The sequence below is a fragment of the Sipha flava genome, unplaced genomic scaffold, assembly GCF_003268045.1.
Source record: "Sipha flava isolate LNK unplaced genomic scaffold, YSA_version1 103_pilon_pilon, whole genome shotgun sequence".
NCBI lineage: Eukaryota > Metazoa > Arthropoda > Insecta > Hemiptera > Aphididae > Sipha > Sipha flava.
Window position 1 is genome coordinate 2,107,295 of NW_020271717.1, and position 20,300 is coordinate 2,127,594.

The following is a 20,300-nucleotide window of genomic DNA, read 5'->3' on the forward strand; positions in this document are numbered from 1 at the left end:
ACATAATAATAATGTTGTTTTTTTATTCATACAAACATTTTTGCCTATTATTCAAGTACATAGTATTTGACATGACAATAAAATAGTATACTTAACTAGCCGCTACAAAACGGCCAAACAGTCTAATGCTAATAGCTCGTCTATAGAAGTCATTTCCGCACAAGTGTCACCTGACTGTTGCAGTAGAACTAGTACCACCAACATTTTCAGCAACAGAATCCTTGGATAAATTGAGTGGCATACAATCTTAAAACAAAACAAAACGATATCAATTTAACTATGCATAAACATTCATAATTATTTTAATAGAAGAAAAAAATGTAATATCTTTTTAAATTTAACATGAGACTTTATCATTTATTTTTATTCTTTGCTCCTAATAGGTTATATTTTTATGTATAAAAACATATACTTTATTTATGGATATTAAATTTATTAATATTAATTTATAATATTTATTTATTAATACACATAAAAGTGAAATTAATTTGGTGTATTGAAATACAAACATTAAATAATAATCAATTGCAAACTATTATACTTAATTATTTTAAAGGTAACTTATATTTAAGTAAATTCACATTGATCTACAGTATTACCTAATAATTAGAATATTTTTTTATGTGCATCAAATTATAGTTATGATAATAATGTTTTAATGCGTTTAACAGTAGTATACAATTGCATTTTTCTGATGTTAAAACCACAATATTTTAATGTTGGAAATGAATAACCTTGACCTTATTTGGTAGGCTATATTCTAAAAACCTGTTTATATTTAATAGAATTATTTATTAAGTCAACAATTATTAAAATTATAGAGATCATATATATATTTACTCATACTTTTAAGATAAATATTAATAATATATGATAAAAATATCATAAATTCCTAAGGTATTATAAAAATGATTAAATCTTTTTTTTTTATTGTAATTATTATTATAAAGAGTTTTATGAAATTGAAATTAGGGACTCAATGATAACGCAATTGATGTACAAAAATTTCTGTTTCAGTATATTTCAATCAGAAAATTTTCAACACTCCAATTCAATTTTCAGAGTATTCTATTTATTTATTTGCATTTTCTATATCATATTAAAATAAACCTAATTTAATTTCAGCCATTAGTCACATAACAATTGAGTTTCGTACAACGCACTATATCATAAAAATCTATATATATAAAAATGGAACCAAAAATGTATAACATTTCATTAATTGAGAACGACTGAGTCAATTTGGATCAATTTTTTTTTAATTGTTCGTAATTGCCAGGAAGTTTTTACGAAAAAAAAAATTTCGGAAGTACTATTGTTTAATAAATCGTCATCACAGCACTCCATACCTCTTCTACTTATATACCACATCCTTACCATTTATTATTAAATTAGTTATTTTTTACAAAATATTAAAAAAAATAATGACAAAACAACGTTTGTTGGGTCAGCTAGTTACTTTATATTTAAAGACATTTTTTATTTACAACATAAACAAGGAGTTGTGTAATATGTCTTAATTATTTTTTGGTAACTTATTAAATAACAAAATTGTAGAATTTTTTTTTTTCATAGAAAAACCATAAAAAAAAAAAAATAATAATAACTTAAAATTACTATGTGAAACAATTTCTAATTCAAAAAGTTAGATTAGTTAGTTAAATGTATCTTGTGATGTATTTTTCTATACTAGTATTCATAATTACTATAGCAATTGATTTTATCATTTTTAAACATGCTTAACAAGTATTTAGTTATAAATACAATAGTTAAATAGATTATCTTCAATTATTAATTAAGCAACATAAAAATCAAATTGTGAGACCACATTTTATTTATATTGTATCCTTAAGTAAGTCAATGAATGTCGCGTGCAGTACTGTAAACCTATAAGACTGACTTATAAAATGTAATTTCAGTATATTGTTGAATATTTATTTAACTCTCAACAATGAATTGAAATCAAAGTTGTGAAAAATTATAAAGCAAAAAAAATACATATTAAATAGTTTTAAATAATTTAAAAATTGATATAAAAAAAATCAATAAGTACACTTACCAGCAGATGAAGATGACTCTTCATCTATAGCAGCTACATCAGCTAAATTATTTCCACCTTTATTACTATCATCTTTAATGGCACCCATTGTTACCATTGTTTTTTTTTTTATTCCACTACTACTGTTACCCTGTTGCCGTTGTTTATGTTGATGATATGATGATTGTTGCACTGTAGGTATTTGTTGATACTGCTGTTGTTGGTGATGTAACAGCATTTGATGATGGTGGACAGAATGAGGATGTAGTAATAAAGGTGGTGGTGAAGGAGTAGCAGGTGCCAATAAACCACTACCATTTACAGCTGCAGTTACCAAAGGTGAAGAATAAGGTGCCACGATTGTTGATGCAGATGATGAGACACTGGCAATTCCATTTCCACTAATTATTTTTAAGGGCGGTAAAAGAGGTTGTTGATTAAATTGACGTTGCCAACTATTACTGGCATCAACAGTATGTGGATATTGTGAAGACAACAAAGATGATTGTGATTTTGGCAGCTGTGCATGGGTTTGATATGCCATTGCAGCAGCCATTGCAGCTTGATGATATAACACATTAAAGTAACCAGCTGCAGCCAATTGACCAACAGCAGTTGGGTGGTGAAGAGAGGGTATTTGATGTAGAGCAGCATCATTAACTAGACCAGTAGCAGGTGGTATGATCATTGCGGTTGTCCTAGGACCAGTTTCAATTGTAGTGGCAACAGGAGTTGTAACAATTGGTATTGTAGAATCAATTGCTGATCTTTTTCTATTGCTACTGGTATTATGTCTGTAATTGCTACTAGTTGTACTAGCTACAACAGGTAATGTATTATTTTCACTATTGGGACTTTTTAACAAAGTACGCAATAAAGAAATAGGTGCAGGATGACTTTTCTGAGGTGGTGTAATAGCATTAGAAGAACTACTTATGACACTAATTTCTGTATCAACTGCTGTAGTAATACCACAACCATTAGGGCGTTTTGCTCCTACCGGCCCACCAGACAATATTGCTGTTATGCTGTGATCATTGGTGGAAATTATTTGCGGCTGTGGCAGTGATGTTGAAACAGTTTTTTTAACACATTTATCAATTACACGTCGTTGTTGTTGTAATACTTGCTGCTCTCCTAGCTTATATTTTTTATGAGGACTATTATTACCAGCAATATTTATAATACTATTAGTCATTGACGTAGTAGAAGGAGTAGTGATGGTAGACAATGGAGAAAACACAGATCGTCGCTTGCTATTTCCCGTATTAGTACATGATGTAGACTCTACAGTTGTAACTGCAACAATACGAGAAGCTGAAGAAATATCAGTAGAAGCTACAAGATCTATATTATTGTTTAAAGATAGCTGTCTACGTAGCAATAATTCCGTAGTATGTCGTCGACACCATAGATTTCGAACAACACATTCCAAGTTGATTAGTGGTTGTTGTTCTTGTTCTTGCAACAAAGAATCTTTATCCATGGCTATTTTTGTTTTTCGATATTGACGACGCTTCATCCTTGGTATCAATAATAAACGTCTTTGAGCTTTAATCGTCTTAGTAGCAACCATCATAAATGACTGATGTTGATGTTGCTGTAATCGCTTTAATGGTTGTAAATGGGACTGCAATTGCCTATGATGTTTATCTATACTATTATCAACTGCAGTAGTTGAAGAACACTTTCGGGAAGGTCTTCGGACAATATTTGTTGTTGTTGCCATTACTACTGCATTAGTATGAGCAGCTATATTAACAGCGCCATCATTCGATTTAAGTGGCGGCGTTTCTATCCTCGGTTGATATTGTTGTGATATCCGTTCACCTATTTTTGCTATTGGTAGCTGCAATTGCTGTATTGCTTGGAGTGACTTACTATCAGAAGTGGGATTGGTAACCAAGTAAGGCCAAATTGTCTTATTTTTATGATGTTGTGACCATTCACTTTTACTTTTAACATTATTTTTATGCTGTTGTGTTACTGTAGGCACTGGTATCCAACGGCATGGGGATGTTAAAACAGTTTGGTTATTATATGGATGCTGTTGATGATGAGCTGCTAATTGGAATATAAACTTTCCATCTGCAAAAAAATTAGTTTATGAAAACATCATTAAATATTTTGATTAACAGTTATTTTCCTATACTTTTAGTTTATATCCAAGTAGCACATTGTATTATAGCATTTAAATATTCAAATATTTATGAAATTAATTTTTATGTATATTTATTCAGTTTAACAGATTTAACAACAATTTTATTCAAGTTACACTTAAAGTGTACAATTTTAAAGTATTAAGTGTTATTTTACAGCGTAAACAGAATAGTTATTGAACTGCAAGAGAACAGATTTTTTTTTTAATATATTATTTACTCTTTTATCTACTTAAAAATAATAAGTAAAACTATTTAATATATATATAAAATAAGTCAATTATATATTAGCATAAATAAAGCATAAATGTATCAAAAATTGTATAGCTATTACAAACAAAAAAATGTAATCATGTTTAACGTGGTACTGGAGCAGGTTTTAGAAAGTCATGTTTTAGAATGTTAAATATAACCGTGGCCAAGTTATACAATACGAAGTTTTATAAAATCAATGTTTTATAATGCAAAAATTTTTAAATCTTATTTTCTTATTTACTTCATACATACTTTTATACATAAAATGGGTATAAATTAGGGTTAAAATTATTTGTGTACAAATTTAAAAAATTGAATTAATAATTTCATATAAAAATAATTTTTACTTCGATAATCATATTATAAACTAAATATGTATTCTAATATTATATTTTATATAGTTTTCTAGAACATAGTTTTACTAATAGTAATTTTTCTAAGACACGCACTCAAATTGTTTGATGTAACGCACACATACACATTTTAAATCTAACATTATAATTTGAAATAATAATTGATTCACAATAAAATACAATATATTAGTAGCCCATAATAAAAATAAAATAATCTATTCACCAAATAACAATAATGTGTATATGAGTTTGGTCAGAAAATTTTTTAATTAAAACTAATTAATCAAAAGTTCTTGATTTTATTAAGTTTTAATGTTAATTACTAGTTTTTATTGCTCTGTTCAGCACAACAAGATGATATAATAATATTAAATAATAAATAATAATAAATTAGACAAGTATAAATTTTACGCAGAGAAAAATCAATAATTTAAGTTATATTATTTTAATTTTCTATATATTTACATGGAAAGAAATTAATTTTAAAATATTTTTAAAAAATCTTTAAACTTTAACTTTACAATAAAACATTAATAAAATAAAAGTAGTTGATCAATTGATTCATAATTCATTTTTAAAATTATAAAAAAGTAAGTATAAGAATATTCTACTTGTTTAAATTAATATATTTTAAAATTATTAAAAATTAAAAAATATTCAAAATTTGAATTAAAGTTAAAAAAAATGTATGGCTTTTACTATAGTTTACTTACTTTTAGAAGAAATATATGAAGATTATAAAACTGTCATCAACTAAAATGTGTTAACAGAAAAGATTAAAAAAATTATTGAAAATTACCTGGTTTGTTTAGAATGAAAATTATATTATTTGCAAAAATATATGTAGTTCACGAAAAAGGTTTTAAAAATTAAATAATTTCTACATACTTCTACAAGACATCTAAATTATATCATTATTTATAATAATTAATAAAAATGATTTTTCACTAAATAGTTGGGTAAATAAAATAATAAAAATTTTAATTTACTCTATAATAACTATTATTCTGAAATATAAGAGGAAATTAATTTTTGTATTAATTAATTAATTAATGAAACTTCTGTAGTCTTAAAATATAAATAAAAACCAGAATGATAATTAAGAAGATAATTATAATTATTAGGTGGCTAATATACAAAAGTAACATAAAAGTATAATTTATTGCTAAGTATAAAAATATTTTAGCTTTAGTTTTTTTTATTTTGTAAAAACAATAACAAATTATGTATAATATTTAGGCCAAATTATAATCATGATTTTACAAATATTTTATACAGCAAAAAATACCATTAGCTTTTTTTCAGAATTGAACAACAAAATATATACTCGTTATTCACTAAGTGTATTAAATTTATTTAAATAATCTATACAGTAAAATTTAATATCAAAATATATAAATTTACTTAAAAATACAAATAATAATAATATGTTTTAAAATATTAAAACATAAGTAAATTATTTATAATAATTTTTATAAAATAGTGAATGAAACTCAAATTTTCACTGATCAAGAGATTCAACAAAGTATATTAATAAATTAATAAATTATAGAGAAATGCTTAACAATAATTTGCCTTTTATAAGATAACAGGAAGGTCCTAAGCTTCTTAAAATATTCTAAATTTTTTTATTATTATTATAAAGCTTGGTTAATTATTTATTTAATAAGATGAATTAATTTTATTAGTTAAAATTAAATAAAAAAAAAAAAAAAAATAAGTTTAAATGTGAGAGCTTTAAAGCAGGTTTTAATTACCTTTATAAAAAGTGAGACGTCCTCCAATACTAGTTGAAGTAGTAGTTGTAGTTACATCATTGTTATTACTACTTCTTGAAGAATCTTTATCACCATTATTGTCACTTACTACTTCTTTATGTAGTAATGGCAGAGGTGAAGTTTTAATAGCTGTAGAACAACTATCAATGGCAGTAGAAAGCCCAGCAATAGCTGCAGAATCATCATCATCACTACAACTCCTGCTGCTACTGCTACTCATTCCACAACAGCTAGTTGTTGTTGATACTGCAGATGAAGACTTTGGACTACAGCCTTCGTCACCACCGCCAACATCACCATTACTACTTGAACAGCTTGTAGCGATACTATTTGTCATCAATGATGAAACATCGTCTGCCGCTGATATGGGACAGCGGCGGCGGTCGTCTAAAGCGGCGACCGCCGCCGAATCTCGTGTCATTGTTGCTGCCACAACGACTAATGTAATGGCGATGACACCGAGTCAATGTTAATAGCGGAGGTGCCGACGGCGTTGCTGTTGCAAGTAACAGTGGTAGTTTGCGATTTAGAATTGACTCGAAAACTACGGCGGCAGCACCACCACGGCGGCGTTCCATGATATCGAAAAACCATTTGATAAACTACTGTTGATGATGATGCAGATAAAAATAATAAAAGAATGAAACAACAGTAAAATGTCGTAGTATTTCACTCGACAATCAGTAGAATCGAAAACGCAAAAAATACATGTTCTTGCCTCAGACACAGAAGGCCACTATCGCGAACAGTTATTTCTGCAGGAGTGTGAATTAGCATAGTATTCGTAGCCAACACTTGAAATAAAAATACGTCGTAGAACTCTGCACTATCTGAATGAATTTAATACGTTTACGTATCGGCAAAATAATTGTTTCGGGAGACTATGGAAAAAAAAAAAAAAAAAAAAAAAACCAACTTTGATAATACGTAATTATAGTAAGCGACGATTATCCGATGGCCGGCACGAAAATCGAATCGTTAATTAATTAATACTATTACTCCCGTTCGGTGTAGCTCGTCGGTCGACACGCGCGCACGATGGGTAGAAATTGTATTTTATCTCTATTAGACTATTGTAAATGGTAGTAGTGGTAGTAGTAACAGCAGTAGCAATAGGATTATTATTATTATTAGTAGTAGTAGTAGATATGAGAAAAAAAAACACACACACCACGACCGGACGCACTGGCAGATAATTTAGATAAGTAAATAATAATCGCGAAAACGGCGGAGGTACCCGCTGTGGACGGATACGTTACGTGTGCAATGCGCACGCGCACGCGCGCACTCGGGATAAACACGGCGCCGGTGGAGGCGAAAAGCACGCACGTACGCCGTCGCCAATAACCGTGCAAATTGTACACGGTCCTGCGGGCGGCGCGACGCAAAAAAGTGAAACCGAACGATGACGACGGCCGGTGGAGGTAGAACGTTTGGGAAGACGACGGCGGACGTAGTGACCAGCACCCGGTTCGTGTTACTGCCGGGCTGGGGCGTCGACCGCTGCCGCCACGGCTGTCGACGCCGGGAAAACAGTCGCGGTGTTGCCGCCGCCGTCGCGAATTACTACCTGCGAAAATGTGACCAGTTCTACTAACACTGTTAAAACATTTTAATAGATATAGTTAAACGATTTATTTTAAATACCTATTACAACTATCAATGTTGTCTATTTTATTTATAAAAACTTCGAAGTCCTTTATATTATATTAAAGCAATTTTTTTTAAATAATATCTAATAATTATAATTTTTTTAAATTAAATACACATAAGGGCACATTTTGAAGTTTCACCTCGGTCACAATATTTTTGGTACTATGGTACTGGATATATCTACCGACCCATTTCTATTGGGTAGTTTTATTTGGTTTGATAATTTTCGGCTGACAGACGTGTAAAAGTTTTTACTTAACAAAATAATCTTTATATGATTAATCGAATTACCTGATTAGAAACAATTTGCTTATTAAAAAAAATCATGTTTATCGTTAATAATTCATAAATCAGTTGACAAAAATTGATTTTTATAACTGATTAATAAAATAATTGATTGGTTATTAGATTTATAACATAATTTTTATGTAATATTTCCACATAACATTTTATTTACATTTTGAATGAATCCAAGAATATTCGCACAAGTCACGATTTTCACATGTACAATGTTGGTTATTTTTCATTAAATTTAAAATACAAGTTTGCACTTTGAATAGAAACGTTATTTTATAATACAATAATTATATTATATTATATTCTTATAATAATTGCATATTTCAAACAAAATATGAAAGCTATATACATAAGTCATTCACCTACAAAGTGGTTACCTGGTATGATAAATCAAACTTTCAAATATTATTCCAGAACATTTTTATTTATGACTATGGTCCGAATTTCAATGCAAAGTACATATTTTTTTGGTTTATCATACACAATGCTCTCTAAGAATTCGTTTCATGTAACGAGGGCTTCAAAACTACAAATTTTATTTTGCATTTTTTTTTGCATATTTCGACGTTTTTTTCATTTTTAGAACATTTTTAGTATTATTTGGTCATTTTGTTAGTTTTTAATTCATATTTGTTCGATATACTAAACAAATTTAGCCTATTCAAAATAAAATCAAAAGACAAATTATTTTCTTAATATTTAAGTAGGTTTATCTGGATTTTTCATACACATTGTCAATCTTTCATCAATTGTCAATTGTTTCAATTATTTCATAAATTGTCAACTTAATTTTCGATTCAGTTTTTATCTTATCTTAATTTATTATTGACTATGGAACGTCACCAATATTCGATCAAATAAATAATCAGCTAGTTCGTATTACCTTGCAAATATTGCTCGTATTACATGTGTTTGTAATTTTAATGTATCAAATAGTGTGTTAAATAATGCCCAAAATAAAAAAATTATTTTTTCATTTTTAAGATCATTTTTGTGATAAAATGCATTTTTTAAGGACATTTTTGGCTATTTTTTAGAGCATATTTGTAGGGTTTTTAGTGCATTTAAATCCGGGCCCTACTTATGACTTAATGAAGCATATTACATTAATTATTTTGGATGTACAGTGTGATCACGATTTCAGGTATTACTAAATATCTCTGTTAGATGACCTTGTATTGAAATAAATATTTCAGAGGGTTTAAGGGGTACTTATTGAAATAAATATTTTTTAACCATTTTCGAATTTTTAATCCTTACGGTGGGTATGCATTGGCAATTCTTTTTTTACATATTCGGATAGATTAATTTTTTTCAAACAATATTGTATAAAAAAATTAAACAAATTAACTAAGAATATTATTCATGAATTTGAGGTTTCATATGGTTCAGTTAAAAAAAAAAAAAATGTAAAAAAAAAAAATAAAATGCATCCATATTAAGCGGATTATGTACAACATTTGTGTGTAAAAGGTTTTAAAAAATATTGGAATTTATAGCGTAGTTTATTCAATATGATCTTTTAATTATTAATTACATTTTTTGAACTGACGAATAAAAATTTATAAATAATGACAAAATTAATGAACATAATTATCGATACTAGAATGAAATTAACCCATTCTAGTCACGTGAAACTAATTTTCAAATTGTTTGAGGAATAAATTTATGGAATGGGCTAATCGGCAGCAAACTTATAGAACCGTGCTGATATACATACAACATAGTAAGTTTTCATTCAGTTGTTCAAATGTAGTGATGTTAACTTTAATATTAAAGTAAACTGACCTATTATCAAACTTTAAGGGAAGAACATTATTTGTGTTTTGTTGGTCGGTTTTTTCCGATATTTTAATTTTTTGCGAGTTATGATGTTTTTTTTAATTGTTATATTTTACATACTCATAACACACTTAAAAATTAAAATATCAGAAAAAGACAATACATGCGGGTGTGACGCCCTATTAATGATATAATAATAATAATAGACGATATTTAAATTTTCTAACAACAAACCAACAATACTGTTAGTTGATATTCCATTAGATACGCGACAGCATGTCGACAACACATGTTCTTACAACAAAAAAGCAGACCAGTTCATAATGGAATAGTAGTTAAACAATATTTAAATAAAATGTTTCAAAAAAGCTGGATTGGTACTTATGGAGTATTATTCCTTAGTTGAAGCGGTTTTCAGATTTAACATAATTAGAATTTTCTTTATGGATACATTTAAAATCTGTGGTTTACGAAGATCTACCTGTCAATCACTAAGACTTAAAAAAGAAAATACAAGCATTATGTAATGTATTTAGAGAAGACCAAATCAAAGTGGCAACGCCAATTGAATTTTTGAGAAAACTTGAATCATGTTTAGAACATAACGTGTAAAACATTGAACAATTCATTAGATAAATTTATCGAATAAATTGTTTTTGTATTATAAACTATTACTACTAATATTACTGCTACTGTTATTATAATTATTATTATAATTATTATTATTATTCGTTTGTTATTATTTTGATTACAAAAATATCACCAAAAATGACGTTCAATTATTTGACTTTATTTTTAATAAGTTAGAGCTTTAGGCAAAACTTTTGTAAATAACCAATTACTTATACATAACTTCAAATTTTGAATTATTTTCATTTGGTCAATTTTGAAAATAGAAAAAAACTTTTTTACAAAAATTGTTTGAAAAAAAGTGTATCCGAATATTTATAAAAAATTTAGGGTTATCATTAGAAAAAAGTAAGTTGTATTGGGCATGTGTATAGTGTAAGGATTAAATATTCAAAAATTGTCAAAAAATGTGTATTGTGGTATCCCCTAAGTCCTCTGAAATACTAATTTCAATACAAGGTCACCCAGCAGAGATATTTAGTAATACCTACCTGAAATCTTAATTACATTGCATTTATTTTTTTTAAAGAAATCCTATCGTTTAGATTTTCTACTAGCATATAAATCAGCAGTAAATTAAATTAAAAATACTGGTCGTGTATTTATATTTTTGGCGAAGAAAAAAAGTTTTTTTATTAATGCAATTGCATTATGCGTATTCATGAAGTGTGAGTATATTAAGATACTTAGCAAACTTAACATGCTTATTTTTTTTTATTTATTTAAGAGCATTCAGTAAAAAATTATTATAGGAACATGTTACTCAATTTACAGAAATGTAACATGTGTTACCAGGGTAAATTACTAAGCCAGCGAGCGAGGCTTACATCTCAGGTTCCGTGTTTTCATAAATAATATTCAAAGAATAAATTTCTTACGAACAAAATAACTGTTAAAAGAAAAAATAATTAATTATGAAACTTCTAATACATATTTTAATTTTATTACCTAGTTACTATACCTAAGATAGTTTTAAAAATAAGTATTTGTTTCAATCCTTTTCCATGGAATTTTCTCTTTAAATAGAAGATTTAAATAATTGAAACAGTTTGATGATTATTTTAGTTTTTTATTTGATATTAGTATTCCTGAAACGAATAAAAAAGATTTTATAAAGAATTGTGTGGGTCTTCTATTATAGACGATATTATTACAAATGGTAGGACTTAAGATATAAATGGAAAATAACTATAGGATGATTAAATAATTTTATCAGAATTATTGTCAAAGGGTATTAAACCTTTAGAAGTTTTATAACAAATTCTCCAATATAGTACTGATGATATTTATTGTAATATTTTTTTAGTAAAGAATATTTTTTAAAAGATCCCAAAAAAATTTTGCCCTAGACCCCGCAAAGTACAAGGGCAGTCCTGAGTATTACAGAAAATACAGAGACAAAAAAGCAAATGTGCATGTAATATCAGTGATGATGATATGAAAATCATTTTTGAACTATTATTAGTTAAAAATAAAATTAAAATTAAAAATTATTAAATGGTTATTGTTCGTAGATAAATATAGAAACAAATAATAATTTGTTTATTTATTTATATACGAGTATAATTATAAGTTATTTCAAGGCCCGAATTTCTATGCAAGTGCATGTTTCTAAATATATTATTTAAGTAATTACAGTGATTCTAATTAAAATCTCAACGTGTTGTTACTCAAAGATCAACGGTGGATTTTTTTTTTTTGCATATTTTTGAATAGTTTTATCTATATTATGTTTTTTATTTATGCATGGTGTGCGTATTGTATTACTTATTAATAAATATTTTATAATATTGTTGCTATTTATGTGTTTTGAAAAATTGTTATTAATAAATAATTTAAGTTTTTAATATGTTGTATTATTAATAGTGATATTAAATAGATATATACCAAATAATAAAAAAAACCCATTATTAAAAAACTTAAAACCGGAAACCATGTAAAACAATAGCAAAACCATCGGATTTTGAACTTGAGCGTTTCAATATGTGAGTAAATTTCTAAATACTACCAAAACCATAGAGATATTTAACATAGTAATTTAGATTATGATTTCTAAATAAAACAATTATAAATATTTCTTTAAAATATTAAGTAATTTGTGGTAAAATTTTATTTTGCATATTTTTGAATATACTCGTATATACTTTCTTAGCAAACATATTTTATGATTTTTTTTTTCAATTATTACCACTAGGCATTAAATATTCTGGTTTCTAGAATATGTAGAAACTGCCACTATTTGGTATTGGTTTGTGCTTAATTTGTATAAAGACAGGGTATTTAGAAAATACTATACTATTTACGTATTATATTAAATTATAATTATTATATATAAATAAATTATATGGTTGGTTTCAAAGTTGGACATGCATTATGTTGGGTTAATTTAGGTTATTATAATAGACAATAATAATATAAAAATAATATGTAGATAGTTGTATAATATATATTGATAGATAAAAACACTATTTATAAGTTAATTATAATACACAGAGTACCTGTTTATTATAATGAAGTAATATTGTATTTTATATTTATTATAGTTACAGATACTTACAAATAGTACTATATGTACTGTATGTAATTGAATCAGTGTTATCTTGATACTTAATTTCTCATTTTTATTAAATATAGATACAATACACAAAGTTATGTTTCAAAAATGAACATTTAAGTCTTAAATAAATTATAGCTCATTTGAAAATATTATAACACTCAATAATACATTTTCTAAAACTCAATACTTCAAACATTTTTCTGTTTCTAGAATGTTTAACAAAACAATAATCAGCTGTTTGAGTATTCAATAATAAAAAAAGTAATGAATGTTTACATTTAGTAATAAAAATTATAAATAGTAGTCATTTTTCAAATATTATAACTATTTATTTATAAATAATTAATATTAAATCACATTATTAGTGGAAATGACATGTATAATTTATTTATATTACATTTTTTTAATAAATAATAAATCGATGGGAGTTAATCATTCTTATTTAAGTAAATAAAATTATTTTGGACATGAAAAAAAGATAATAGTAATATATTTGATTCATATTAAATTTAGGTATTATTTCATGACACAGGCAAACTAAAACTAATAGAGAAATATGCGTGAAAAAATAAAAATAATTTTTTCCATAATATTAGTATATATTTATACATATATTGAACTATAATAGGATAGTAATAAATATAAAAAAACATAATCATCATTTTTATTGTACAATGTTATTCTATGGTAAAAGTATAAATACAAAATTAAATAATAACTAATAAGTAAATGAGATAATACTTTGTAATAGAGAATAAATAATACTAAAAATTATTAAATAAATTAAGTAAATAAGTGACAATAATATGGATATAAAATTGGTGTATAATTTACACAAGGTATATTCAACACAATAATTGTATTCAATTTTTTTTATTATTACATTTAAATAATAATAGTAGTTAATGTAACAATAAAAATAATAAATTAGTATATAATATATGATTTTATAACAAAACGCAAGTGGGTCATAAACCATAATACATGAAACATACTTGTGCTCATGTAACTTAAAATTATATAATGATACAAATTTATAAAAAAAATTTAAAAAACAAGTACATACACGAAATACAGACAATAACGACTGCCACCATGAACAATGATGATACAATTTATATGGTTACACGCGAGGTGGTAATACTGATAATTTTAAAAAATAAAAAGTTATGTACAATACACCATAATAGTTTATCACGACGCACATATTATGCATAGTATAGTAATAAATAAAATTAAAAATAATATTATTATTATCATAATTTATATTTAAAAAAAAATATGATATTATGCGCACACATGCGCGGTTTATTGTCTTTTTATTTTATCATTATAACATATAAACTTCCCTGTCCGAGGTTTAAATTTTGAACGAATTTCGCGAAAATTATCTTAATAATTAACCAACACGGCAGCTGGTGTAATATTTTCATTTCACTACTGTCTCCGTCAAAACTTTACTATCCTCCTTATAGTCTTCATCTTCACTGTCATCGTGATTCTTTTGCCTGTTATTATTACGACGATTACTTTGCCGGATTATTCGATCATTCAGTTGACGATGCGCCTCGTCTAGTTGTCGCTGTAAGTCAGACGCATGCTGTGACCATCGTGACTCTTCGCGTTCTACATGCCCATGTAATCGACTCAACATTTGTTCCTATAAAATCCATGAAATACAATTAAAAAGAAAACTACTATTGATATACTATATAATGTATAATGTACATGTAAAATTAATTGACGTTATTTTTGTTACATTCAATGTTTAGAAAATCCTGGAAATACATTATGAACAGGAATAAGTTGAACAATAATACATACCGTATCATTAATAATCTGCTTGTAATGTGCTACGGTTCGGTGCAGTCTTTGAATTTGCGTTTCCAGACGCAACTTTTCGGTGGCATCGGATTCATTTTCTTTGTGACCGTTTTTCCCCGTCTGCCGATTCTCCTAAAGGGGAAGAAATTATTATTAAATAATCTATCATGTCTTTAAATAATTATAAAAAAATTATATTCTCTTGCGTCCTTTTGAAACCGAACCGTATTATAAATCAATACAAACGTAACACTCACCGAAACTGTGCTAGTGCTAAACTGTTGCTGTTGCTCGACTAGTTGTTGTTTAAGTTGCTCGATCTCGGTCTGGTGTTGCTCCTGTAAACGTTTTATTAAGACCGATTCTTTATCATTAAGATCACGTGCTTTTCCCACTGCAGTTTCGCATTCATCTTGTAATGCCTTAATCGCGACCTCGTGTTGAGTCTGCAAAGTCTTGATTGCGGCCTCGTGCTGAGTCCGTAACGTTTTGATCGTGGCTTCATTCTCCATAAGTAGATTAGCCTTTTCTTCACGTATATTAGTAATTTGGGTTTCATATTTTTTACTCAGATTCTGATTTTCTTCACACATTCTCTGGATTGAAACCTTATGCTCAGCAAGTAAAGTCTCGATTCTAGCTTCGTAATTTTCTTGCAGGCTTTGGACAGCGGTGTGCTGTAGATTTTCAAGTTCAGCACGTACACTTTTTATCGCGGTCTCATGTTTAGCCTGAATTTCTTTGATCACATTATCGTGCTCAGTCCGAAGTTTTTTGATCGCCGTCTCTTGATCAGCTTGGCATTTTCTCATTGTGGTCTCATGCTCGGTCTGAAGTTTTTTTATAGCAGTTTCATGCTCAGCCTGAAGATTTTTTATAACGGTTTCGTACTCGGATCGAAGTCCTTTCATAGCGGTTTCGTGTTCAGCGCGAAGTCCTTTTATCGTGCTTTTATGATTCAAGCGCGTCTTTTCATTTTCTTCACGCAGGTTTCGGACTGTCGTTTCATGTTCAGTGCGTAGTTTTTGGATAGTGACATCATGCTCTGTTTGCATATTTTCGTTTTTTTCTCGCAAACCACGGATTATGGTTTCATATTCCACACACGTCACCTTATCTACGGTATTTTGGGGCACCGACGTATCTTGAACAACGGTTTTTCGCAGATGATCAATCTCCGTACGCAATGCATTTATCGCAGTGTTGTGTTTAGTTTGCAATGCTGCCAGCTGCACGTCTTTTTCTTCGTGTAAGGCTTTCGTTACCATTTCATGCTCAGCCCGTAATCGTTTTGTTGTCGCAGCTTCGCGTTCAGCTACACGTAAACGCTCTACCACTGCATTATGTTTGGACCGCAAGCCTTCGTTTTCTGTACGTAGTCGTTTAGCCATTGTTTCGTGTTCAGCTTTCAACGCCATTAAATCTTTATCGTGCTCGGCTCGTAATGTTTTTAATGATATATCATATTCATTTCGTAATCGTTTTTCCGTCATTACAACGGCAGAATTTGACTCACAAGCTATTGACTTTTTGATATCTTGACGATTCTGCTGGAGTGGCTTATCAGTGGCCACTTTTGCTGACGTCGCTGGTGTCGCGGATGTAGTAACGATAGCCGATTCGGTTATTTGTTGCTGCTGTTGTAACGGATTATCACGTCGTCGTTGTTGCTTGTCACGCCGTTGCTTCTCTTGTTGTCGTTGATGTTGTTTCTCCGATTGCTGTTGTTCTTTATCACTCTGGGGCCGACGACGTTCAAATTTAGATAGATTAGCTGTTGAAATATTTTCCTCTCGCCGTTGGTACTGTTTTCGTCTGTTTGATTCACCAACACCACTATTAGCAAACACCGATGTAGTAACAGGTGCACCATTAGTCTGCGAGTGAAAAAATACAAGTTATTATTACAAATAATTTTTAAGGATTTGTATAATCTATATTTGTCAAATTTAAGTAATAAACAAAACATAGAAGTTAGATATTAATTTCTTATTTCATATTGCCATCCTCGAGATATTTTTGCAAGGAAAAATAATGAATAATTTATTACAAAAGTCCTTGAGAGTAAATATTACCAAAACGTTTATGAATTAATACCATGATTGTTTTTTAAATGGAACTTTTATAACATATCTACTCAATATTTCAAAATTTGTAATTATCTATTAAATACCTCATGTTAGATTTAGATTTAAGAATATTATAATAAATATTTAAAATTCAGAACTTGTTGACATTGAAGTAAATTTGTCGTAAAAAAAACACAAATTCACAATATATTATCAACGTGATTTATTATATATGTTCGAACATTTTAACAATATTTTAAATGGTTGCCTTGTATTGATAATGAAGAAATTATTTTTAAATTTATTTAATATTTACATTCATACATCAATTATTTAATGTTACAATACAGTATAATGTATTGAATAAATTTCTCTCTTTAATTGTCAGTGACTTTTGAAAAGTTTTATAAAATTTAAATAAGATATTTTCAAGTTTCGTTAGAGACTAAAATACATTATACTAAATTCAATTTGAAATTTTAGTATTAAAAATTATGAATTTTAATTTAAAATAATAACATGAAATATTTAAACTCGAAATTCAAGTTAGTTATATAGTTATAATAGTTCAATAGACCCAATAACTTCTAACAAACCAAAAAAATATTAATAACTAATACTTTTCATTAAATATTAGTAATATTTTTAATATAAATATAAAGATAAAATAAAGATTATTTAAAAAAAGAAGATAATATAAAGACTCGAATAAAATAGCAACGAAAAAGAATGTTTTTTACAAATAGGACTAATATGTAGGTATACAATATTATTATGGTAGAATAAAGTATTTAGAAAAATATACTTAGTAATCATATAATAGATTTCTGTATTAAAAATGATAAATAATTTTTAAATGTAAACTACGTTTAGCAGACAATTATATCATACATTTAATATTTGATTAACTTTATAAAGGGTGTGCCTAGAGGGAAGGTTGGGTGTTCAATCCCCTCCCCCTCCGAAATTTTAACGAATTTACTAAAAAAGTACTGCTTAATATAATTTATGTTTAATATTTTAAAAATTTGCCAGGTTTTTTTTAATAATCCATTATCGATTTATTTAGTACTTTAAATTAATTATTTTCTTGTGAAAATTATTTTTTTTAATACGTGATAGTAAAACTATTGATCCCCCTTCCCCGAAAAAAATTTTTAGGCACGCCCCTGACCTTAAATATTTAATTATTAGTACCCACAATGTCGGAACGATTCTTAACAAAATAATTTCTAGACTGAAATAATTATAAAGATATTATCTTTGTAGATTTATTTAATATTAAAGTAATATTAAATTAGAAACCGTAGAGACAAAACCATTAAAAGAATATAAAATAAATTAATTACATTCAATTATTCACGTGAAAAAAAGAATGAACATTTATCAGTAAAATAAAATATGGGTCATTTGTGTGTTCCATATTAAATGTCGTTTAAGAAAATTACAATTCCCACGTTGTTTAGAAGTTGCCATTCCAATGAAATTATAAAATAAAAATTATTTAATGATTAATACTCGTCAAGAAGTATAATTAATAAATACTCCGGGCTAAGCTTTTATTTATTTATTAATTTCCAATGAAATGATTGTCATTCCTCGATTAAATAGTATTGAACAATTATGAGACTTGAAGTGGACAAGGGGCAGAGAAAACGAAAAAAAGAGGCAACAGCGAATGCTGTATCGCGCAAAATCATTAATATATTACACTATTGTTTGAAAGACACAATACAGTTCGTTGTATAGGTACGTTTTACAACAGTGACCGCCGTAGGGCGTGGACACAACTACCGAAGTTTATCGCCGCCGCTAATGCGAACACATATGTTTACAATGTTTAATGGTACTACAATACACAATACGTATTGTATTTAAATACATTGGACATTAGTAAACACAATATTAACTTATGCGCATTACAAGATTATCGTATACGTTACCATAGTGATCCATTCGCCTTGGTCTTGGTCATCGTCCGCGAACAACGACAGGTCGTTGTTCGCCGCAATCGGATCGTCCGCTACGAGGTGATCCTCTTCAACGTGGCTGTGCGAAGACCAGGACGACGAGCGGCGACGATGGCCTTCGTTATCCGTAGTGGTCGTCGACGTTATTGTTCCGGAGTTACAATCACCGCTGTTGGTCGAACTATCGCCACCGCTGCGGGACTGTTCCTGTTGCCTTTGTCGGCGAGCCCGGCGGTTCCGTTCGCTGCTGCTGATAAAAGAGTCAGTCGCCGTGTCGCTTCCGGCGACCGGGGCGGCGATGTTCGTTTTGCGCACGGCACCGACCGAATCACCGTCATCCGCCGCTGCCCTCCTCTTCTTTTTGTCACCGTTTCTAGTGCCGGAGTTCACGGGACTGTTACCGATCACAGTGCCGGTGATGTTGGTAGATGCCGTCGGCCTGGTAACTGCATGTTTGCCGCTGCTGTTCTTTTTTCGCTGGGGAACGGCCGACGTGGATTTCTTGTGCTTCGCCGTCGCCACGTAACCGTCACCCGTATTCCCGCGCTGGTGACGCGATGACCTGCGTCGGCGTTCGTAAGACGACGTGGACGCTGCCCAACGCATCATGTAGAAAAACGCACAGCTGAACGCCACTGTGACGAGCAGCGCTAAGGCCACGGCTCGCACGCCTGCAGCTTCTGTGGCCGCCGCCGCGGTCGTCTCGCCAGAAGTCGTCATCTCTACCGCAGTCGGCCGTTCGGGAAATCCGACTCCGAAGGTGTGCTCGCACGACACACTCTATTCCCACAGCAATACAACGCTATTGCGACTACTGTCAGTAGTGACGGTGGTGGCTGGTCATCGTTTTCGCCGTTGCTATCGACGTCCCAAAAGCACAGTGGTCGCCGTAGGAATGCCGGTCGTGGCCGCGTTCATGGTCGTTGTCGTCGACG

General features: G+C 29.1%; 2 protein-coding genes across 2 annotated transcripts; both read right to left on the reverse strand.

Annotated features, from left to right (window-relative positions):
* Positions 1 to 3: 3 nt before the first annotated feature.
* Positions 4 to 7,948, reverse strand: LOC112681781. Its single transcript, XM_025552100.1, has 3 exons — positions 6,563 to 7,948; positions 2,060 to 4,126; positions 4 to 246 (listed from the first exon to the last, which is right to left on the reverse strand). The coding sequence occupies exons 1-3, from the start codon at positions 7,002 to 7,004 to the stop codon at positions 167 to 169; spliced, it is 2,589 nt and encodes an 862-aa protein (XP_025407885.1). The 5' UTR covers positions 7,005 to 7,948; the 3' UTR covers positions 4 to 166.
* Positions 7,949 to 14,437: 6,489 nt separating this feature from the next.
* LOC112682339 (trichohyalin-like) lies at positions 14,438 to 20,108 on the reverse strand. Its single transcript, XM_025552903.1, has 4 exons — positions 19,339 to 20,108; positions 15,584 to 17,203; positions 15,327 to 15,458; positions 14,438 to 15,162 (listed from the first exon to the last, which is right to left on the reverse strand). Exons 1-4 carry the CDS (start codon positions 20,083 to 20,085, stop codon positions 14,932 to 14,934), a joined length of 2,730 nt encoding a protein of 909 aa, XP_025408688.1. The 5' UTR covers positions 20,086 to 20,108; the 3' UTR covers positions 14,438 to 14,931.
* Positions 20,109 to 20,300: the final 192 nt, after the last annotated feature.